General features: G+C 33.0%; 1 protein-coding gene across 1 annotated transcript in view; it reads left to right on the top strand.

Moving 5' to 3' along the window:
• The first annotated feature begins 394 nt into the window (after nucleotides 1–394).
• Nucleotides 395–25,742, top strand: part of LOC143231662 (cell adhesion molecule Dscam1-like) — a 147,875-nt gene continuing 122,527 nt past the window's right edge. Inside the window, exons 1-2 of the mRNA XM_076466234.1 lie at nucleotides 395–444; nucleotides 666–765. Of these exons, the coding sequence (XP_076322349.1) occupies nucleotides 690–765 (76 nt within the window). The 5' untranslated portion in view covers nucleotides 395–444; nucleotides 666–689. The remainder of the gene's footprint in view (nucleotides 445–665; nucleotides 766–25,742) is intronic.

Here is a 25,742-nt window from a genome sequence, read left to right as displayed (position 1 = left end):
CTGTGAAGCGCGTAACTCTTGGATCATTTCGTAGATTAAATTTCATGAACGTAATCATGAAACTCCTTGTTTTATGGAACTTTGTAATTCCTTTCACTCGGTTTTACAGTACTATATCCTCTTATATTGATTAAACTGAGTAAAAAATATTCGTAACTAATTAATAATATTTACATTTTATGGGTTACTACTATTTCTTCTTCGTGTTTATACATAAGTATGTTGAAACGGTTCGAGCTCAATGAAATATTCGCCAGGGGATCATGTAAATAACCGCCAATCCCACAAATTACGAAAGCGCGCCAATTTCCGCGAGGCTCAGATCAATGCGACCGACTCTGGTTTCTCATGAGCTTCGCAAGCAGTGCATATCTCCCAGACACGGCAAGAGCTTCGGTGGCCACAGAAGCAAGATCTCTTATTCTCTCGAAAACTGTAGTGCAGGTGTTCCATTAACAAAACCTTCTATTTTTTTTTTACCATCCTTTTCCTTTAACAAGTGTAATATTGCATTCCAAGCTTTATTAAAGTTGGTAAAATGTACGATCAGTCCGAGTAATATGTAATTATAGCATAACGGAAGATACGTGAATATAATTAATTATTAATATTTTTTTAATGGTGAAACTAAACGCTTTCAAAAGCTTTATTTATTTCTGAAACAGCAACGTGGTCCCGATGACGAAAAGATGAAAGAGTTTCTACACAGAAGAAGCAAACTTGTCGTTGTTGTTCTGGTCATTGTTTTAATACTTGTGGAAGAAGGTAGGTGACCTTTACAGTAAATCTTCTTTCTGACCTTTTCAAGTAATTTCAACAATTTTTAAGAAATAGAAATGTGAAACTACGTTCACATCTTTGTCTGGTAGATAACTGGATATATCTTAACTACAGCATTATTCACAATATTATTTAAGGTTTTGCTTGCGGCTTGTAATGCCAGTCAAGTCTGAGCATAATAGATCATAATAAATATTATTTTGTTTGATATTACATCAAAAAAATATCACAGAAACAGAAAATATTAGATTTTAAGCATTTTCGTTCTAACCCTGAAACTAATCATTTATAACCAAACAGACGCATTACGTTCTTGTAAGGTATGAAGCACCATCTACAAAATAAAATGAAGTTTATTAAAATTTTTAGAACATTTTAAGTCTTCGTTTTCAGTATCTTATATTATTTTGTATTGAATAAATTATTCAAGCCTTTTACAACTTAAATATTATTTAACAGAAGTCTCGTTAGATCTACGAAATGTAACTATACGTCATTTTGAATTGTGGACTTTTATAATTTTGGTATTTAAAAAAAAGGATTGAAAGTAATGTGTGTGTGTGTGTTTTTCGTATAGCAAAGCCACGAAGGGCTATCTGCTAAGCCCACCGAGGGGAATCGAACCCCTGATTTTAGCGTTGTAAATCCGGAGACATTGAAAGTAATGTTTCAGACACTTTATTAATTCTTCAACTGATAACAGTTCTATTTTAGACGTTATTTTTCCACAGTATTAAAAATTAAATATTATAATGTAAGACGCCTAACCTGGCAAAGTGTGAAAACTCTTTTGTACGAAAATTCTAATGAAGATGTTTCTTTTCACTACATTTGTTTGTTTTTGAACTTCACTCAAAGTTACACGAGTACTATCTGTGCTAGCCGTCCCTAATTTAGCAGGGTAAGACTAGAGGGAAGGCAGCTAGTCATCATCACCCATCGCCAACTCTTGGGCTACTCTTTTACCAACGAATAGTGGAATTGACCGTCACATTATAAAGTCTCCACTGCTGAAAGGGCGAATATGTTTGGTGTGACAGAGATTCGAACCCGCGATCCTCGAGTACCTTAACCACCTGGCCATGCCGGGCTTTTCACTATGTTCTTGGACAATCCTTTACGTATCTGGAACTGTTCAAAGATAGAAAAAAATTCAACAAAAACAGTTTTTCAAAAATTCTTGACAAGTCCCTGAAACGTAGGACTATACTTTGTTTTTATTATTGTTTTTACTATATTTTAATGGAATTTGTGGGTTCCATTTAAAACTGTAGATTTTCATTCTATATATTTAAAATTCATTCGTGGGTTTTACAATGAACTAGCGCGGTGTTTTTTATGGCTTATAACTTGCATATTTTGTATGTATATTCGCAGATGATTTATGAAGTTACTGTTAGTTTTATATTTTTACACTTTGCTGTTTATATGTAGAGCTTAAAAGGATTTTCGAAAACTCCAACTTTTCTCGGGCAACTAAAAATAAGTCGTATACAAAGAAAAAAAATGTTCCTGGTTCTTAAAACACCTAATTTTACTACTGAAGAAGTGAAAGGTTTTAGTATAGAATTTGTTTTCATTTGCCACAGAAAAGCTGAAATTCTCTCAGAAGGTTGAGAAATATTTGGGTTTTCTCGCAAGATGTATTCATTTGATGTTTGTTTACCTTCTTGCCAGTTGTAACATCGCTGTTTGACTTCTGGATCGCATTTTCGTGTACTCACAACTTTATTGGATATGCAGCTTTCACCTTTCTACGGTTTCTGTTTGCCTAAGTTACATTCTATACCGGTTAGGGGGCTCGACACGTAATCTGAGAGTCGCGGGTTAGAATACTTGTCACGTGAAAATGCTTGTCCTTTCAGGTCTAGGGGCGTTATAAAGTTACGATCAATTCTACTAGTTGGTAAAAGAGTAGCGTAAGAATTGGCGGTGGTTGGTGATAACTAGCTGCCTTCCCTCCAGTCTTATACTGTTAAATTAGGAACGGCCAGCGCAGATAGCTCTCGTGTAGCTTTGCGCGAATTTCAAAACAAACAAACGCTCTATAGATGCATTTTATTCCAAAACACATATTTCATTAGTCCATCTGTTTCGTGGTTCGATTCTCGTGCACTTCAACCACTGTTGCGTTTAGTAACATACATTCCTGAGGTCGAAGAACATGTACCTTCACGTCGAGGTCCTCCACCATCTTGAATTATCTGTGAAGCTTTGTGTTTACATTTAGAACAGTTGTACGTATTAATCCTCAGCTCTTTGCCATTCTTGAATATAACATATTTATATCTCATGTTATCAATGGATTACTTTACATCAAATGTGACGAGTGCACAAATAAACAGAACAAGTTTGTGAAAGTTGTAGTTGCTATGGTATTTATTATATATTATGTGTATTAATTAAGAGTTTATACCATTTATCCATTGACGCTTTGAACACCGAGTAGAATGACATCATCATATCTTTTTGTACTAAGGTTCGTCAAAATAGACTGTAAGCAGTACTTAAAATTTAACACTAAATCAGCGAATTTCACAACGTTTGTTGTAATTCAGAACAGTGATTGTGCACTACTAAAATAAAAGTTCTGAACTATAAAGTAATGCATGTACTAAGAAAAATTACCTGTTGTAGTTCACCGTTAAACTTGAAGGCTTATAATGATAAAAATTGGGATTCGATACCCGCGGTAGACACAGATAGATCATTTTATTGCTTTGCGTTTAAAAAAATTAAAACATCTATTATACCCCCCCAAAAAAAAATGCACAAACGTTTTCATATTTAATTAACAAATGGTGTCTTTCAATAGTTGTTTAAAGTATAAATGTAAATATTTTATTATACATCACATAGCCTAATAATTGTAGTAATCTACGATAACTCTTTTAAAGATATCTGACTCAGCTTTTCTTGCTTCAGTTTCCCAATTTTTTTTTATGATTATTGTTTACATTTTCTACGAAACCCTGAAGAATTACTCGATGTAGTAAGAATGTTCTTTGTTTCGTGAGTTTTAAGTGTCCTCATCAGAAGTTTTCCTAAAATCAAAATAAACGTGTGTTATCACCAAGTTAACGTATTAAAGTAACATTTCTATTTGGCGCACGTGCTTGAGTTTCGGTTAGTTGAAGCCATCGTTGGTATATCGAAGTAAATTTATTGTGTAGCAGTCCTTGTCCCACCGATAATATTTGTTTGAAAACTTGCAGGTATGTCATCAAATAATAAAGTTCTTGTGGATCTGTGGACATTTTCAAGACGTTCTTACACAAATACCTTGCCACTGGAGTTAGGGTAAACAGACTTAAAAAGTTCAATAATAATAGGGAAGTTGTTTGTACAAGAGAGCCCAAGTCACTTCGAGGTATAAACTCGATGCCTAATTAAATTTCAAGAGGGAAGACCCTGTAATGTGAAGAGTTTCCATTTGTGGAATTGATTCATCTGAGACCCATCTTTAAAATCCAAGTATCTGCATTATGCTCACGGAAAGTCGTTATATTATAATTACTACAGAAAATTATTTGTTAGCATGTTTCCATTGGAGCCCAGGCTTTAAAAAGAAAAATTGTGAAACGAAACGTTTTCTCAGGTATTAATACACAACTATAAATTATCAGTTATCAAACACGTGTGATTAGTGTCTTCTAGTAAGGTTATAAAATCTAAATAACTTGTTGTTTATTAGAAACCAAAAACTAAATGCATGTTGTTCATACGAAACTAAAATCTAAATACTCTGATAACTATTATTCGGATAACAACAGTTAGAATTGTAAGTTACCAGAACTTGCTTACCGTTTCAGCTTGGTTGTTTTCAGTAAATGTTAAACCATCAGTACGCCATCGATTCTTGTGACACTGTATAATATTTCATTTAATACTAGTTGGAGTACCTGTCCCTTGGGTGGAAGTTATGCAAATTTATGATTAATTAAATGTTATTTTAGGGCATTAAAAGTTGCTTTCCTTACATATAATTATAAAAAACAAACAAATAAAACGCCCATAACAACTACAAAACACAAAAACAAAAACTGAGCATTTGTATGGATCCAGTAAACCTCCATACCAAATTTCGCGAAGATCCATCTACGGGGGCGAAGTAGTGAAAAACGCCTATAAAAATCGCAAAACTAAAAATTTGTTTGTGCTCCTGTATGGACCTGACGAACTTCAACACCAAATTTGGTAAAACTCTAACAGACAACACAGTACTATTAAAATTACATAAATAAGTAGTTAGATGGACAGACAACAGTTAGTACTATTATATTTATATAGATAAGTAGTTACATGAAGAGACAACAGACAGTACTATTATACATATAGATAAATAGTTACATGGACATACAATAGACAGTACTATTATACATGTAGATAAATAGTTACATGGACATACAATAGACAGTGCTATCATATTTATATAAATAAATAGTTACATGGACACACATCATACAGTACTATTATATTTATATATGTAAATAGTTACATGAACATACATCATACAGTACTATTATATTCATATAGATCAGTAGTTATATCGACAAAAAAGAAACAACTTTTATATTTTTATAGATAAGTAGATACATGGACACAAAAGAGACAGAACTATTATATTTATATAGATAAATAGTTACATGGACATACATCGTACAATACTATTATATTTATATAGATAAATATTACGTGGACATACAACAAACGGTATTGTTATATTCATATAGATTGTTTACGTCTAATTTTCTTCTGTATACTTAGAACACTGCTTGTACACTTGAATTAAAACCTATACAGTACAAACTTAAACTTGCTAATATAATGCTCAAATGTTTCAGAAAGTTGCCTTAGCAACAGTTTGTAATCAATTATTAAATCTCTTTTCATAATATCTGTTTACGCCCCATGAATCCAAGCACTAGGGCTGGTATTATATATATATATATTCAGTACTTACTAACTTAGCAATATAACATATATAAGCTATTGCGTAATATTCATATTAGCTTGATTCAAGTAAAGATGGTTACACTCTTGTACAAAAATGTAGATCGTATTCAAATTCAATCTTTTTTTTTCAGAATTTTCACACTTCTGTTTGGAACCTTAAAGTACCAAATTCCACTTAAGATCCATTCAGATATCGTTATGTAGTACGTTACGTATAAAAATATATCATAACTGTTTTAGATATGTTATTTTGTCTGTTTCGATCTTTCGTTCAGTAATTCAATAATAATTCATTCTCCAGAAAATCCTTCCAGGTAATTTTATGTAGTACATTACTTATCAAGATACGTAACGATTAATTTCTTTGCTCAGTCAACAGTTGCTGTGACGTCTTTTTTTTCGATAAATCTAATGCTTATACACATTCAAATCAATTAACAAAACCAAATAAGATACCAGATATGAGTACATCCATGTTTGAACTCGCAAACCATTGTTTAGCCTACACCCAAAGAACCCAGGGCTTAAAATATCTGAGGTATGTAAGAAGTTTACCAACAAGTAGAACCATGTTTCATTAGAAGACGACAGTCTTTGAAACAAGGGTTCAAAATCATACATTTGGAAGTTAGTCGATTAATTCTTAACTTGATAATATATTTCAATGCTTGAGTGAATCCTCGTTTCAGCTGGCTTTTCGTGCATCTATTTTATGTTATACATTTATATGTTTTAGTTTGTAGTTGAATATCATTAACTTCAAGGATATCTCCGTGTAATGGATGAACATCTCCTTGAAGACAGATATTTGCTTGTTATATATGGTACATTACGTTGTGCTGTTTTCAGCCAAACGACTTTGTTTAGTATCACGCGAGTTAAATGCAAGGTCTGTACTTAACGTTATTTTTAAAGAGGAACACATTTCAAGAGCTTTGTTGATGAAATCGATGCCTCATAATAATAGCAAATAATAATTGAAACATGCCAGATATGTCAATTTAAGTTTGATGGTAGAAACCACGCGTTAACTGTAGAATATTAACATTATTTAAAGTTTAAACTAAGTACTTATATATAGTTATAGCCAGTCAAACTCCACAGTAGGAAACGGTCTACCTGTGACTGGTTTCTACTAACGTTTGTTGTTTTGTTTTTTTCAGTTATATTTCACTGACCACATCGGACTTATAATTATATAGGATCTGGAGAATATATAACGTTGATGCTAATAACTTATTCTAATGAAGTATTCATAAAACAAACCGTTTGAGATATTATTTGTGGATGTGAAATGTAATTCGTCGCTCGATTCCTCACTTGTCAGTGAGTTATATCATTTTCGGAGAATGTCGCCCCTCATTAATAACTGTTATAAGTTCCTTGGCCTTGCTTTTTACCGACTTGTACTTGTTTAGGACTTTTGATGAGGGATGGAATTTCGCGAAGGCGATGTAACTCATTGACACGTGGGCACTCAAACGACAAATTGTACTTTACATTTAAATATGTATCATAAACAGCTTGTCTCATGAATAGTTTATAAATATAAATTAATGTCACTAATGCTATATATCTGAAAGATTTATATAATTCAGATTTGACTGTGATGAGTGAAACACGAATAAAAACACCATTTGTATAACATCTCCACCATTAGAAGAAGATAGTTTTCTTTATGAATTTCATTTGTCCACGATTATTGATGAGAGGTGAAATTCCCTAACACCGGTGTAAGTCATTTTCGTAAGTGTTGGACATGACTATCACAAGTATAGTTTACTGTGTGTCACACATTGATTCTTTATCTTTGTAGTTCCTTCACATTTTATACAGAAGTGTCATGGATGAATACAAGGTATACAGTCACACACTAACACATCACTTTTCCATCAGTAATGGTTTATATAGTTTTAGTAGGAGATTGATGAAATAGGAAGTAAAAACTGTTTATAATTTTCCTTGAATTTTACTTCGCAGAAAGAAAAGAGTTTGTTAATACGATATACAAATACAAACCACTCGTAAATAACCAAATTTACCAATGGACACATTAAATTATACTTATTTATGTACACATGAAACAGAGAGAGCAAATATATAATTGATGGAGTTATGAATTAACTTGGAAATGCTTTTTTTTTATTTAGGCCACGATTTGTGCTTAAATTTTGTTTGTTTTTGAATTTCACGCCAAGCTACACGAGGGTTATCAGCGCAAGCCGTACTTAATTTAGCAATGAAAGTCTAGATGGAAGGCAGCTAGTCATCACTACCCACCGCTAACTATTGAGTTACTCTTTTACCAACTAATAGCGGGATTAACCGTAACATTATAACGCTCACACGGCTGAAAGGGCGAACATGTTTGGTGCGAGCGAGATTCGAACCCGCGACCACCAGATTACGTACGAATCGAACGTTTTAACCAACCTGGCCATGCCGGGCTGTGCATTTACTACCTGTTAAATGTCATAATTCATCAACAAAAATTGTATTATTTTAATTGTAGATTGGCGTTTTCGGTTTCTTAGATACAAGTTTTTTGAATTTAAAGTATTAAGAATAAAACGTGTGAAAGTGTTTTGAACGTGTACTTATTTTATTTACACAGTGCTAAATACATTAGAGCTAAGTGACCTCTAACGTTATTTCTGTGCATCAAAAATAAATTCATCCATGGAAGATAATTTTTCTACAGTTATACCGGTATATTACTTCTTCTATCTTTAAATACAAAAGGTTTTTCCATACATTTTATAAAGCCTGTTTACTTTTCAGTTAAGAAACATTTTAACCTCTCTTTTCCTTTTTGTTCTGTCTTACCGCTCTTTAATCACAATGAACCTATTAAGGCTCATAACGAAGACCTATATTACTTATTTCCGCCACTTTCCTCCAAATACCATACGAGCACATTGTCCTGTCCTCACTAAAACTAACCTTCGATTTTCTCATTACGGAACTGATGAAAGCCTGCTCTACGAAGAAATCTAATTTGCGCTTTATGATTGACCAGGAACTTTCCTTTCTTTAGATCTAGCGCGAACGAGTTGTCGTGCAGAAATAATTCGGTTCCTCTTTAATGGTATGACTTGTGACTTTAAGTTCTGAATCTTTCAATAACAACATGTATACCCATCAAAGTTATTGAGAATGGATCGTTAGAGAGTGAATCTTCTTCATGGAATAGATTTAAAAATGACTTAGCACAAGTGTCTTCAGGTACGTTGTAATGGATTTTGATAAATGTGCCACATAGGAAAGTCTACATAGCATTTTAAAAGCGATGAAATCCGATACTGCTCCCCAAGAAGGATCAATTTCAGACACTACTAGCACATTCTTTACAAAGCAACAACAAAACGTAGTTTCGTATTCTGAGCGAAAATGTTAAATAAATAAACAATAGATTGGATAAAGAAAATGGAGCCGTTTTCAGTTTCAAACATTTTTTATTTCTCTAACTTTTATTCTTTTCACGCTGAATCAGCTTTACATATTTAGCGAGAAATAAGTTTTGATAATCCGCTCAATGTTCAAGTGAACAATAATATTTGTAGGCTTAGCTCTTTAGGTCGTTAATTTTTTAAATTTTTTACTGGTGTTAGTGTTTCGGATTTCGGATCTGATTGTCCATGGTTCGTGTCTCGTTAGTGGTGGTTCAATCCCTCTATTTAAACAGGGTAGCCAAAGTCTTTGATTACCTGTACACCCCTCATGTCTATCAACTGAAAAATTACAAACAGTTAATCCTTGTACAGTTTAAACAAATATTCACACTAACAGTTAACCCTTGTGCAGTTTAAACAAATATTCACACTAACAATTAACCCTTGTGCAGTTTAAACAAATATTCACACTAACAGTTAATCATTGTACAGTTTAAACAAATATTCACACTAACAGTTAACTCTTGTACAGTTTAAACAAATATTCACACTAACAGTTAACCCTTGTACAGTTTAAACAAATATTCACACTAACAGTTAATCATTGTACAGTTTAAACAAGTATTCACACTAAACGAAATACTCGAATATTTAAGTCCAGTATCGCCGGATCCGTGAACCTACATAGAACAACACTGAGTTCAATTCACAATATCCGTGCTATTTATCAAAGTATAGTTGAATTTGTTTCATGTATCGGCTGTCTGTTCGTGAATGAAACGAATCTCGTTCTGGCAAGGTAAACCGATCATTCTACTAAACCTTATACATAGGGCAATTCAAACTACCACTGAGTTCGTCCGACAATTATTTTAATATGAAATAACTCTAACCTTATCTTGTTCGCTGAAATATTTAAACAGCTTGTTAACTGTGGCTTCTTCCAGCATGAATGTGGAAATGTAACCTTAAAAAGATAATACGATTACACATATTGTACAACATCAACTTTCGAAAGACATGAAATACGTAAACTCCTTATTTGTGTTGGTTCCCAACTTCTGTGTAGATGGTAAGTAAATCTTGATAATGCATCGAAGAAACAACTATCTGAAATTAATTAACAGATAAATGTTATTACGAAACTATAAAAAACACGCTATTTGGAACTAAACCGTATGGACAGTTATTTGTTAAGAATGTAATATGACCAGTTAAATGGTAGGACAATTTCAAGTATTAAAAGGAAGAGGCAGAATGCTTGGATAAATTGTAAAGTTGACTTGCTACCTGTAGTAAAACTAATAGACACTTCTAATCAGTGATGTCTAGAAAACCCACTTGTAGAGAAATATGTATGTGAAAACGGCTCGTTTGGGTTGAGAAAATATTTTATGTAGAAGAGCGAACAATGTTTCGACCTTCTTCGGTCATCGTCAGATTCACGGTGTAAACAAAATGTTATTACTCAGCTTCATAAACAAAAGCTTCTTTGTTTCATCTGTGGTGCTCCTAGAAAAGTGTAGCATGTTATTATATTTTGATATTTACGTGTACAAAACAAGACAGACAAAATATCGCTGTTTTAAAACGTATATCTTTGTTCAAAAGATGAGAAATAAACCTTAATAGAACTTTGGATTTTTTTGTGATAGGATGTTGAAAAATATTGTTAGTATGTTAATTGTGTAGTAACAGCTAACCAAACGGAAATACAACATTAGAGCAGTTACAGGGTGAAGAAAAGGGTGAACAAGTTTCAGGTTTTGCTCCTAGCTACATTTTTAATTAGAATTACGTTTTTAGTCTATTTAGTACATTAAGTAAGAAGTATATATTACGAATTTATCCTTTATCGTTTTTTTTCGCTATCTTGAAGATTGTTATTAAATTAAATATTCTTGTGGACATTAAAGTTGTTCTATGAAAACATTCCTGGCGCATGATCCATTCTAGAGCATATTAAGGTGATGTAAATATACATTGTAAGCGATAACATATTAAATATTCGGATAAGACAACTGTGTTTTCGAGAAGTGTACCCTTCTTATCAGGGACAAAGGCAGGTAGGAAGGTCCTACTATTGAAAGTACGAGGGAGTTCCAGCAGAAATAGTTACTGGAGCCCTCAGGTAACGTGCTTCGAGTTGATACTCACAACTTATTAACTTATTTCTTTATTCTATTGCTTAATGTATTCATATTGCCTATATATCATATGTTACAACAAGTATAACCTTGAACATTTTAACCCTGAATGCACAGTTAGAAGATCAAACTCGCACTTTGAATGTGCGTTGTACAATTCTATAGTCGCCTGTAGAGTGGACTTTTCTGCATAGCATGTGTGAATGTTTGGAAAAGCTCACATACATTTTATATTAAGCCATTGCAAAGACAGAAAGTGCAATTTGCTCAACTTACGAGTTCAGTCATGAAACGTAAATTATTTCAGTCATTTTCAGCTTGCGTTTGTATCAGAAGTATGATATTTATTAATTATGAACAAGTTTGTATCAAGTACAAAAATAATATCTTAATTTTTTATTCGTCCATTTACATACAAAATTCATGCTCTAGTTTTCATTTCTGTTATTTATAATTTTGACCTTTCTTAAAATTCCTTAATTGTTAAATATTAAAACTTTAGCACATGCAGAAAACGTCATTGGAGACGAAATTTATTTTAATATTGTGCTTGTTTTTTAATAATTAATCTCCGCTTTAACAATATTTTCATAAGATGAAATTTTAACGTTTCTGAAGAAATGTGTTCCTGAAAAACGAACCAGAATGTTTATAGATCCAGTTTTTTTTATTACACTGTATTTAAAAACTTTATTTGTCTTATTTTCTTGCTTCTAATCTGTTCTTTTTTTTTACTCTTGTGGTATTACATAGATGCATACATAAATTAAACTTTTTTTTAAACAATATTATCTCTATATAACACATTATAAGTATCATAGTTTCGTGTTAACAAGGTTATTGTAATGATTTGGAACTTCTTTACGTGTTTTGTTTTTCACATTATTTCAAACCTTCCATGATTCGTCTGCTTCGAATGTATGGTTAAATATACAAGTATACATTCTGGGTATTGTTAAAAGTCACTGTATTTATATACACATTGTGAAAATAGAATAAGCAAACAAAAATGATTCGTTGGTGTTAAGTCTAAAGCTGTGCAATGTTAACTAGAGATATCGAAAACTTGAGCTATTGGTTGGTGTTAAGTCTAAAGCTGTGCAATGTTAACTACAGATATCGAAAACTTGAGCTATTGGTTGGTGTTAAGTCTAAAGCTGTGCAATGTTAACTATAGATATCGAAAACTTGAGCTACTGGTTGGTGTTAAGTCTAAAGCTGTGCAATGTTAACTAGAGATATCGAAAACTTGAGCTATTGGTTGGTGTTAAGTCTAAAGCTGTGCAATGTTAACTACAGATATCGAAAACTTGAGCTATTGGTTGGTGTTAAGTCTAAAGCTGTGCAATGTTAACTATAGATATCGAAAACTTGAGCTATTGGTTGGTGTTAAGTCTAAAGCTGTGCAATGTTAACTAGAGATATCGAAAACTTGAGCTATTGGTTGGTGTTAAGTCCAAAGCTGTGCAATGTTAACTACAGATATCGAAAACTTGAGCTATTGGTTGGTGTTAAGTCTAAAGCTGTGCAATGTTAACTATAGATATCGAAAACTTGAGCTATTGGTTGGTGTTAAGTCTAAAGCTGTGCAATGTTAACTATAGATATCGAAAACTTGAGCTATTGGTTGGTGTTAAGTCTAAAGCTGTGCAATGTTAACTATAGATATCGAAAACTTGAGCTATTGGTTGGTGTTAAGTCTAAAGCTGTGCAATGTTAACTATAGATATCGAAAACTTGAGCTATTGGTTGGTGTTAAGTCTAAAGCTGTGCAATGTTAACTATAGATATCGAAAACTTGAGCTACTGGTTGGTGTTAAGTCTAAAGCTGTGCAATGTTAACTATAGATATCGAAAACTTGAGCTACTGGTTGGTGTTAAGTCTAAAGCTGTGCAATGTTAACTATAGATATCGAAAACTTGAGCTACTGGTTGGTGTTAAGTCTAAAGCTGTGCAATGTTAACTATAGATATCGAAAACTTGAGCTATTGGTTGGTGTTAAGTCTAAAGCTGTGCAATGTTAACTATAGATATCGAAAACTTGAGCTATTGGTTGGTGTTATGTCTGAAGCTGTGCAATGTTAACTATAGATATCGAAAACTTGAGCTATTGGTTGGTGTTAAGTCTAAAGCTGTGCAATGTTAACTATAGATATCTAAAACTTGAGCTGCTGGTTGGTGTTAAGTCTAAAGCTGTGCAATGTTTACTACAGATATCGAAAACTTAAGCTATTGGTTGGTGTTAAGTCTAAAGCTGTGCAATGTTTACTATAGATATCGAAAACTTGAGCTATTGGTTGGTGTTAAGTCTAAAGCTGTGCAATGTTAACTATAGATATCGAAAACTTGAGCTACTGGTTGGTGTTAAGTCTAAAGCTGTGCAATGTTAACTATAGATATCGAAAACTTGAGCTACTGGTTGGTGTTAAGTCTAAAGCTGTGCAATGTTAACTATAGATATCGAAAACTTGAGCTGCTGGTTGGTGTTAAGTCTAAAGCTGTGCAATGTTAACTATAGATATCGAAAACTTGAGCTGCTGGTTGGTGTTAAGTCTAAAGCTGTGCAATGTTAACTATATATAAATGATACTGTTCTAACTTATTATTTCGTCTATTAAACAATATGCTTGGCCGATTCAAAGCAACTTAGGTTACAAATATGATAAATATTACGGTGTATAATTGAATAATCAGAATGAAAGTTATGTCGTAAACGAATGGAATTTGAAAATTCATCTGACATATAACAGTTACAATCTTTAATTAAATGCCGGGCACAATAACATACACTCATCCAGGGAAATGGTTGCAGAAATTGCTGATTGAAAGCGATTTGCCCAAGAGGAAGTAGTGTCATTATTTGACACCCGCCTGATCATCACAGCTGAATGGCACAGAGTAGCTCGCTACAAGGTTACGACATTAGCACTTGATGGGCTATTAAGGTCACATTTCTCTAACAAATCTTAAAAAGTATTTTCTCTGGCGTGTTATCAGCGTCTTAGTTGTGCATTTAAAAAATAACGTCTTAAACTTCATTGAATTGTTATGCTAAAGATTATATCTAAATTAAATATATATACATAACAATACAAGTTTGAATAAAAATGTGAAACGGATTTCTTAAGACATTCAAATCTCGTTCTCCTGCCATGTTAATTATTCATGATAGTTCATAATGAGGAGAAATATTCTAACAGTTTTATCCATTATTTTCGTTCACGAGTTACACAGAACATTTTCTGCATTAGTTCTTTGATATAAATCTCTAAAGATAAGAATACCTATTAACATAACCTGCTTAGGTATATATTAATTATAAACTTATTGATGAAAATTTATTTATTTTTGTGTTTTGTATTACTCAAAGACTCAAAGAGGATACATTTTAAACCACTAAACTGATTGTTTTGTTGTTTTTTTTAAAGTAAGACAGGAAGCAATATTATGAGCTATCTGTGCTCTGCCCACCACGATAAACGAAAACCAGATTATAGCATTGTAAGTGGGAAGACGTATCGCTGGGCCACTAGGGGGCAACACTAAAGGGAGCAATCATTTTATTTCCTGTGTAAAGAAAATAAACTGCTATATGCACATAATGTTTACCGATTTATTTTCTAAGAGTTCTAAAGTGATCCAAATTCTACAAGTTATTACCAGTCAGTTCGTTTATTATGCAGAATATATTTCACTACTCATTAAATGTTTTGCAGTTTTGTTTAATTGAAGGGCCCCGGCATGGTTAGGGGGCTCGAATGGCAATCTGAGTGTCGCCAGCTCGAATCTCTGTAACACCAAACATGTTCACCCTTTCTACCGTAGGGTCGTTATAATGTTACGGTTAATCCCACTGTTCGTTGGTAAAAGATTAGCTTAAGAGTTGGTGGTGGGTGATAGTGACTGGCTGCGTGCTCTGTAGTCTTACGCTGCTAAAGTAGGGACTTCTAACGAAAACAGCTGTCGTGTAGCTCTGCGCGAAATGCAAACAAATAAATAAACAAAACATACTAGTTTAAGTGACGAATAAAAAATACTCGCTTGGTTAACAATATCACTGTGTTCATTTAGATGTATTGAATAAAATACATATCTTAAAATCTATCCTCAAATATTAAAAATGAAGAAAAACATGAAACATGAAATAAATCGTTTATTTTAAATGCACGAGAGTTTCTAGCTCTATTTACACATTAGTGCTTAACTGGAATCTGATAAAAATGAGCGATTAGTCAACACTAAAGCTGCAGTGTTGTGGCTTCATCCACGCTGTGTTATAATGAGAAAACAGAAGGCCTCTAATTGCATGCAGTTAAATCACAGTTTTGTTTTACCAAAATCGATTAATATCAAACGACGTTTTTTATTAGAACTTGTTATATTGGAAAACATTGTTAAAATTCCAGGGTGTTTATCTATAATTTACTAATTAAATGTGATATTTTTGTTGTTGTAAGTTCGTTCTGTAAGCCTGCATGTCCAGAACTTATAATTGTGTATTTATACATTTAGCGAAACCGAAACATGACATACACATATCAATGTGTGTGTTGTGTATTCCTCGTATTAATAGATTAAGTTCATAGTTTTAAATACAAGAAGTATAGCTGTCGAAATACTGGTACATTTTGTATATCAAATGAATTCACCAGTGCCACTTTTTTATAGAAGCTTATGAAATAAAATGGTCAAGAGATCATATCTCGTATAGTATTGTAGTGATGAAAGATGAATATTGTATTTAAGCTTGAACTAGTTTATAATAGATTGGTATATGTTTATACTGAGTAAATTAGGAGAAGAACATGAGAGAAACTCCCAAAAACAGTTGAAAGTGAAGTAAACGTGTAATATGGACGCGATTCTAAAACTATCAAGAACTATTGATATAGATCATTCCAGTTAATTTTTTTTTTCGAATTACCTCCTCGTTGTTAGGTTCGTAACGACTTTTATTTGCCACTTTCTGTGATTAGACAAGGAACCTTGACTCATAACGTTATTTCTGTTTCAAATTTTTTTCTCGTGAATTTGATATTCGTCATACGGATGATATCTAGCCCTTGTGATATGCTTAAATATCAAACTGAACACTCATAAACAATTTGGAGATCACTTTAAACCAAAATAATAATTGAGAAAGGTGGAACCTACATGTAACAAACGTCAGTTAGGTTCCAGCACACACAGAAAGTGTTACCTGAATAGATTTAAATCTATATAGAAATTGTATTTGGAATTATATGTTATTTGGTCCACCTTTCCTTGCGAATAGAAGGAAATAATTAAATCGATACTATATACAGATCCACGCCTTAAACAGGTTCTGAAATACTATGTCAGTCGATTATTTAGCATGCAGTTTCAAACTCAATGACGTCTCTAAAAAAAAAGAACAGACGTTTTTCATTATTTAAGATGGGTAACAAATAAAGAAATGGTTAATCGAAAAATTGCTGTAATATGTTTATTCTCTGCAGGAAACTTTGACATATATTTTATATGTTTAGGACTGCGCACTTGAATGTGGAAATTTGTTATTGCAAAAGGCATTATGGAGATATGTTGTTTGTTTTCATCACAACTCGCCGCTCCTGTTTCCTTCTGTGGTTTTCACCATTGATTTTGTGTTCGAGTAGTTTAGTATTCCTCATCTCTGTGAAGGTAAGGCTACACTTCTGACTGTCAGATGGGTCCGTTCTCACAAGATAAATTTCACAATGTCGGCCACCATAGATTTACAGCTACGTAAAACCGTGCAGAACTTTCTTTAAAATAACGTCGATTTAACACTCTAGACCTTCACGAAATGTAGACGATTTATCGGATTTCTATGAAAATAACGTACAGATTTCGAATGAGAAGAGATTCATTCGATCTATAGTAAACCATATTCGATATACAGCTGTTATTCATTGAACATTCACGATTTCCTGTGTCTATTTTTAATGCAAAATCCTAAGTTCTTCTGAGAGAGAGAGAGAGAACTGGTAAACGAAAAAATCAGGAACTTTGCAGTCTATCTAAAACCATAGGGTAATCTGTCGGTTTAGTATGGATAACTCCCAATATTTTCTATAAAACTTCTGACGGTTGTTGCATCTCAGTGTATGACACACAAGAAGAATTTCTTATCTCTGTGTGGATAAAGGAAAGAAACAGTGAATAACTCAGTAAGAGATGTAGCAAATGATTACATAAATAAATAGGGTAAGAGGATATTATGGTTCTAGACAAGTAATAAACAGGTTTGTTTTTGAAATGTTGTTGATGAATATATTTTTCTGAAAGTCCTTACATGTCCTTTATATTATAACTAATGTACTTTATATAATAGAACTATCAGAATATTTACGATTTCAGAGATTCTTTAATAGCGTGAACAGTGGACTTACTAATTTTTTTTTTTGCGTTTCTATAACAAAGTAAATCATGCATGAGAGAAACCTGATGAAATATTAGAACTTTATAAGTACAGCAGATAATTAAATCATAGTATAATAATGCAGTAAGTGCTAGGACTTATGTAACGTACAACCACAATGGTGGAAAAATCTAATATATAAATATATATTTAATATATGTAAAGTTTTTCTCATTTTTTTTCCGAATCAATTGCTTGAAACCTTAATGCGTGTCGGTGAAAATATGTTTTATACATGATTCAATACTGACTGATTATTACTGTTGCAGCTTTATTGGCTGTTTGGGTATTTCATCAGCTGTTGTACATATAAATAGAGGTTATTACTGAGATTCTGGTTAGAAGCATATAGCTGTTTTGCCTATAAATAGAGGTTATTACTGAGATTCGGTTTAGAAGTGTATAGCTATTTTGCCTATAAATAGAGGTTATTACTGAGATTCGGTTTAGAAGCATACAACTATTTTTGCCTATAAATAGAGGTTATTACTGAGATTCGGTTTAGAAGCATATAGCTGTTTTGCCTATAAATAGAGGTTATTACTGAGATTCGGTTTAGAAGCGTATAGCTATTTTGCCTATAAATAGAGGTTATTACTGAGATTCGGTTTAGAAGCATACAACTATTTTTGCCTATAAATAGAGGCTGTTATTGAGATAAGCTTCCACAACGACTGATCACCGTGTTCTGAAATTCACGATCCTGTATAATTGTCGACTGACGCCCGTAGATGTCAAAAGATCATGGCAGGAAACTTCAGGGGTCACTGTCACCACGCCTATCGTCTCGCCTGTGTTTCGTCAATCTTTCAGCAAGATGGACAAAAAACAATCTAGACCCACAACATGAAAAAAAGGTGAGATTCAAGTGGTCAACAGATCTTTGTTGGCTATACAGAATCAATGTGGAGTAAGTTGATCTTCAGAGACAAGTCAAAGTTCAAATGACATCTATACATGGTTACCGAATTTTACTGAGACAAGTCTATGGAATAGAGCAGAGCCATACTGGAATCTGTACTGGGTCTGACGGAAAGCACTTTGTAGGATGTGGAGAAGAGCTTTATCCAGTGTGTTGGAATGTACTGTGAAGCCAGGTCACGTGACATAAGCACAATTTTCTGGCTAGACCTTTTGACCTCACAAAATACTCTAATAAATGAAGTAATGGCAGTGGATTGAAAAGTGTTTAGATGGTTTGTTTGTTTGGAATTAAGCACATAGCTACAGAATCTACTATCCGTGCTCTGCCAACTACAGGTATCGAAACCCGGTTTTTAGCGTTGTGTTTGTTTGTTTTTTGTTGTTTTTTTTTAATATCGCGCAAAGCTAAACGAGGACTATCTGCAATAGCCGTCCCTAATTTAGCAGTGTAAGACTAGATGGAAGGCAGCTAGTCATCGCCACTCCCCGCCAACTCTTGGGCTATTATTCATTTTACCAATTAACAGTGGAATTGACTCCATTATAATGCCCCCATGACTGAACGAACGATCATGTTTGATGTGACGGTGATTTGAACCCGTGACCTTCGGTTTGCGAGTCGAGCACCTTAACCACTTGACCAGTGGCACAGTGGTGTGTCTGCAGAAGAAGAAGACAGAAAGAAGACTAAACATCAAAAAACAGTATGTCTTCCTGTGGACATCATGTGAGGACATAACCATCATGTCTGTCTCTATAGGTAGTATGTCTTCCTGTGGACATCATGTGAGGACATAACCATCATGTCTGTCTCTATAAGTAGTATGTCTTCCTGTGGACACATAACCATCATGTCTATCTCTATAGATAGTATGTCTTCCTGTGGACACATAACCATCATATCTTCCTGTGGACATATATCCATCATGTCTTCCTGTGGACACATAACCATCATGTCTTCCTGTGGATACATAACCATCATGTCTGTCTATACAGATAGTATGTCTTTCTGTGGAAACATAACCATCATGTCTTCCTGTGGACATATAACCATCATGTCTGTCTATATAGATAGTATGTCTTTCTGTAGAAACATAACCATCATGTCTGTCTATATAGATAGTATGTCTTTCTGTGGACACATAACCATCATGTCTGTCTATATAGATAGTATGTCTTTCTGTGGACACATAACCATCATGTCTTCCTGTGGACATATAACCATCATGTCTGTCTATATAGATAGCATGCCTTCCTGTGGACACATAACCATCATGTCTGTCTATATAGATAGTATGTCTTTCTGTGGACACATAACCATCATGTCTGTCTATATAAATAGTATGTCTTCCTGTGGACACATAACCATCATTTCTGTCTCTATAGGTAGTATGTCTTCCTGCGGAGACATAACCATCATTTCTGTCTCTATAGATAGTATGTCTTCCTGTGGAGACATAACCATTATGTCTCTATAGACAGTATGCCTTCCTGTGGAGACATAACCATTATGTCTCTCTCTATAGACAGTATGTCTTCCTGCAAAGGCATCACCATCATTTCCCCCTCTATAAACAGCCAAAATTCTACACTCTGTATTTAATCACGTTCATCAAATTATTTGTGTAAAACATCTATGTAATAAACAGGTATACAGGTAAACATTAATTAACGTCCAACACAAAGACAACAGAATAACTTATAAGTTACTAATGTAGTCCCAGATCACTAATATTTAAATATGTACCTAAACAGGTATACAGGTAAAGAGTAATAAACGTCCAACATAAAGACAACAGAATAACTTATAAGCTACCAGTGTAGTCCCAGATCACTAATATTTAAATATGTACCTAAACAGGTATACAGGTAAACATTAATTAACGTCCAACACAAAGACAACAGAATAACTTATAGGTTACTAATGTCGTCCCAGATCACTAATATTTAAATATGTACCTAAACAGGTAAAGAGTAATAAACGTCCAACACAAAGACAACAAAATAACTTATAAGCTACTAATGTAGTCCCAGATCAATAATATTTAAATAATATTTTATTAATGGTTTAGGTGTTGTATTATTTTTTATAACAAACTTTTTTCCTTTATGTGGAATTAAGCACAAAGCTACACAATAGGCTATCTGTGCTCTGCACACCACTTGTATGGAAACCGGTTTTCAGCGGTATGAGTCCGAAGACATACCGCTGTACCACTGGGACGGTGGGCATCCACCAACAGACGATGCATCAAGGTTTTGTCAATTCTTGGGAGACAGTCTAGTTTACAGAAACATTTTTTTCACATCTTCTTGCGTTTCAAATGTCGTTACAATGCGTTTATTTAAACATTGTCATTCTTGATCCGCGACTGCTGATAGAACATACGATACAAGGCTTAAGGGTATTCCTGGTTACACGTGATACGAATCAGTTTTCGAAAATAAGTTCCAAAAATCGGACAAACGCATTTACGTATTTGTGATTAATGTAAGACATTATGAGCATTTTTATATTCAACATCTAATGGCAAATTTCAATTTCGCTACCTTAATGATACAGAACTCCGTGGTGATTTTGGTTAAAATAAATTTGGTCTATCTGGATGCTATTACAGTTTCAAATTCTTGAAGCCCAGCACGAAGAGCAGTAAATATTTCAATCTAAAATCCGTTGCAATAGAGAGGGAGTTTAGAGTAGCACAAAAGATCCGGCGTTATTATTACGGATTAGGCGTTCCACCTTTTTTTACTTGTTTTCAGCTAGATTTTATGTAGCGTTTCCGCGAACTCCAATAGTGGACTGAAACAGCTGAAGAGCATATAACTAATACTTGTCTCACAAAGGAAAGATTTAGTAGTAAGCCAAAGAGAAATAGTGATATTACCTTTCAAAACGTCTACTGTTCAGTGTGACAATAAAAAGTATAAACCTATATATATATATATTTCATGTTATTTTTATTGAAAAGTTAAAAATGAGACATATATTGTATAACCTCCAAAAAGTAAATGTTAAACTGTAAATAAATCTTAACGTTTTTTTGCATTTTAATAAGTTTGTTTTCAGTTTTGTATGTAAACTTTCATTTATTTCTGCCTCAAACTTAAATATGTTTAAAGTGAAAGATTTGTTATTGACAATTTTGACACGTTCACACGGTGCAGTGTTTATTCTTGTTTTACATGAGCTAATCACAAAATAATTCAGTATTTTATAATTTTCACACAAGGGTTTCACACATTTTTTTTATCTATGTTGATCCTACGAAAGATAAGAGAGAAATAATTCATTATATTCAAAAGTTACCACTGTTCATTCATCAACTTGTTTGCTAAGTTAACATGTCAAAATCTTACAACATTCTGTGACATTGTCCACTGTTTTGATATATATGACAACATACTTTTAACACAGTTCTTTTAAATGATGCTAGTACAAAGTTTTAGGCGTGAACTTAACTAACAGTAAGTTTTAATCAATTAACATCATTAAAATAATACCTTGAAACGCCTCTTCTGAGTCATAAGTTTTGAGAAACAAACATAAACTAATGCCAGTTAGTAGAATTATTTACTGAACCGAGTACAGACATTCAGTACATAACCAATCTTTGAGCTACTAGTTGAGTCCCAGTACGTTAATATTCAAGTTGTATTCTCTGTTCTTAACGGTTTGGTCAGACACAGTGTTATATATTTTCGTAACAAACGAGGTTTAACAAGTAACGAAACGTTTCGTGATCCCACTTGAACCTGATGTAGAGTTTGTTTAGAAGTAAGCATAAAGCTGCACAATGGGTTATTTGTGCTCTGTCCACCACGAGTGTCGAATCCCAGTTTCAAGACGTGTGAATCCGCAGACATTCCGTTGTGTCACTAGGGGTCAAGTTGCAGAGACTGCTGATATAAGCTTCATTAAAGTACTCGGGAGTTTTCAAATATAAAGACATAATAAAAAAAAAACTTCAAAATTGGGAAAACGCACGTCTTGGACAAAAACTGCATTTGCTACATTTCAGGCAAAACCCCTTTATCAGGGAGTTTAAACCGTGTTCGTTGCCATGTAACATTATTTTTACATGCCTTGCAATCTTTCCTACAGTGTATTTTGGGAACATAACGACGTTTTAATCCTATATATCATCATCTGATTAGAAATAAGGTTTGAAAAATTGAAATCATTTCTCGTATTCGAGAAAAACTGTGGTAATATAATATTGTTATCTTAACGTGAAAATGGAAGCTATTGAAATGAGTTGTGTTAGGTATTGATAAAATGAGTGTGATAATATATTAATATATGGATTGGTTGTATAAACAAATGTGGAGTTGTAATTTAATTTGAACGTCAAAATAGTTATAAAAATAAAACTGATAATATATGATGTACGGTGTGACAATATTTTTTATAGATATATTCTGTTTACTTGGACTGCATTCTTCGAATACGTGAAAAAGTAGGCTTTCTTTGACGTGTTTGTTCATTAAACATTGTCTAAATTTTTCGGGCTATTTCACAGCACGTGCCAATTGTGAGGTGTTTTAGGAATGATATTGGCGTATGAGTGACTAGCGTTTCGAGTATGGATTCTATTTCGGTACCTAATTCTGATTGATATTTAATAGTTCCAGGAAATTTTGTGTATTATATTCTTCTGAAAATGTTATTCAACTTTGTCATCGGGGCCCAGGATGTAACGCATACACAAGTATAGTGTTCTGTTATTGGTTGGATTTTAGGTTTTTGATTTATTTATTGTGGTGTTGGTAGAGATTTTTGATTACGTAATTTTTTGAGGTGTTTTCGAGAAAATGTTAAAGCGACTTTATGTTTGTGATTGCGCTATCAACCTGTTTTTCAAACATTTTTCTTAAGCTAACGAAGATGGAATCGTCACATTAGTATTATTTATTAAAATCATGACATATCTCACTTCAACCGTCTCTACAGAAAATTACGGTTGGCTGTTTAACATTTTTTCTGTCCGCTAAGAATGGAGAGTTTTTTATAATTAACAATTAATTAAAAATCGTAGTGCTTTCTTAAGGCAAGGTACAAATCATTATTAGCATGACTCTTATTGTCAATATGTAAATAATATTTTATTCAGTTTTCTTAATTATAGGATTACTCGCCCTCTATTCATGAAAATGAACACTACAATATTAAAGCCAAATGCTTACATTGTGATTGGCTGTCTTCTAAGTTTAATAAATAATTAAAATTGACAGTCATGTTGTTTCCATCAGTATTATGATAAATGTACTCATGGCTTCCAGAGTAGAAATACCATATTACAAACGCGTATAAATTACATTATTGGTGAAGATGACTCCATGACAAATGAAAATCTGTTACAGATCGTTTTAAAGATCATTCTGTAAGTAATGGTAATGCAATTCCAGGACAGTAAGATACACAAAATATCTTAGATGTTCGAAACAACACTGCTTAGGAGATGAAGCTAAATCAATAGTCCGAAATGAACATCAGACTTAACACGCAAGATGGGCGACCGATACAGGTGTGGGCTGTATCTGAACGAGTGAAGTCGCCAGTCTATTCAATGTTACAGTGGTTCATCATTACATTCTCTCTCAGGGCAGGAATTCACCTTCTATGAGGACAGTGACGCTAAGCATGCAGAAAGTATATTGAAACGATACCTCGAGGTAAAAGTCAAGGTTTTGACGTGGACAAGTCTAAGTTTTATACGGGTATTTATAACGGCGTCTAAGCAACTTGGCTTACTTCAATAGACTTATAAAGGGCGTTTTAAACAATAAATGTCTATTAACCATTGATATAAATTTATCGTAGTATTAAATATACTTATCGTTATGTCTAAAATAGACATAAAATGCTAGAACACCTTATTTTATTTTCTATTGTGATTTATTTTACTGACTATTTATATATATATACATATACATAGTAGTTCTGATAGGTACATATTTATACATATGCAGATACATAGTAGTTTTGATAGGTACATATTTATATATATACATATACAAAGTAGTTCTGATAGGTACATATTTATATATATACATATACATAGTAGTTCTGATATGTACATATTTATATACATATACAGAGTAGTTCTGATTGGTACATATATATATATATATACATAGTAGTTCTGATAGGTACATATTTATATACATATACATAGTAGTTCTGATAGGTACATATTTATATACATATACATAGTAGTTCTGATAGGTACATATATATATATATATACATAGTAGTTCTGATAGGTACATATTTATATACATATACATAGTAGTTCTGATAGGTACATATTTATATACATATACATAGTAGTTCTGATAGGTACATATATATATATATAATTTCTGGTTTAAGTACTCTATTCTTGCTGGTTGTTTTTAACATTTTCTTGTGAGGTTTTTACACTGGAGTAAAAATAAAATTCAGTTATTTTTATGTAAATCACTATCTTTAGTTAGCATAATTAATTACTTCTATTATATATAACTATTTACCATCATAAGTGTACGTTTTCGCGACAGTAAAGTATTAGCAATAAATGAAGTTAATTAGAATATATTATGTACGGAAACATCGTTTAATACTTTATATCACAGCTGTAGAGACTGATAGATTGAATATTAGTGTCTCAGTTTTAAACTTACCTTTTATCTGCTTTCTTTTTTGGTTTTCAATGCAGAGATGGACAATGCTATGCCCACCATTGGTATCGAAACCAGGTTTTTATTCTTATAAGTCATTACACTTAACTCTGAGCCAATGAGGGACTTCATACTTACTAATTAGTCCGTTCATTTTGTTTTATTTGTTGATCGTGCTAGTATCAAAACCATACTAATAAGTCCAATAAAGGATATAATGCTTTATGACATGCAATGGAAGAATTAGGTTTTACATTATGAAGCTTTATCATATTTGGCATTATTACTTGATACAATGATTTAGGCTTAACCTTAATCTACTAAACAAGTCACCATCTTGTTAAGTTAACCTGAAGATGACCTAGGAAGGTCGAAACGTTGTTCTCTCCTTAACAATCAAAGTGTTAATATCCATACCAGCCGTTGTGAGATACATTTTTATTTCAAGTGAGTTT

This window comes from Tachypleus tridentatus, chromosome 11 (assembly GCF_004210375.1).
Source record: "Tachypleus tridentatus isolate NWPU-2018 chromosome 11, ASM421037v1, whole genome shotgun sequence".
Classification (NCBI taxonomy): Eukaryota; Metazoa; Arthropoda; class Merostomata; order Xiphosura; family Limulidae; genus Tachypleus; species Tachypleus tridentatus.
Note: the sequence above shows the minus strand (reverse complement) of the source record. Positions and strands in the feature narration are given on the sequence as shown.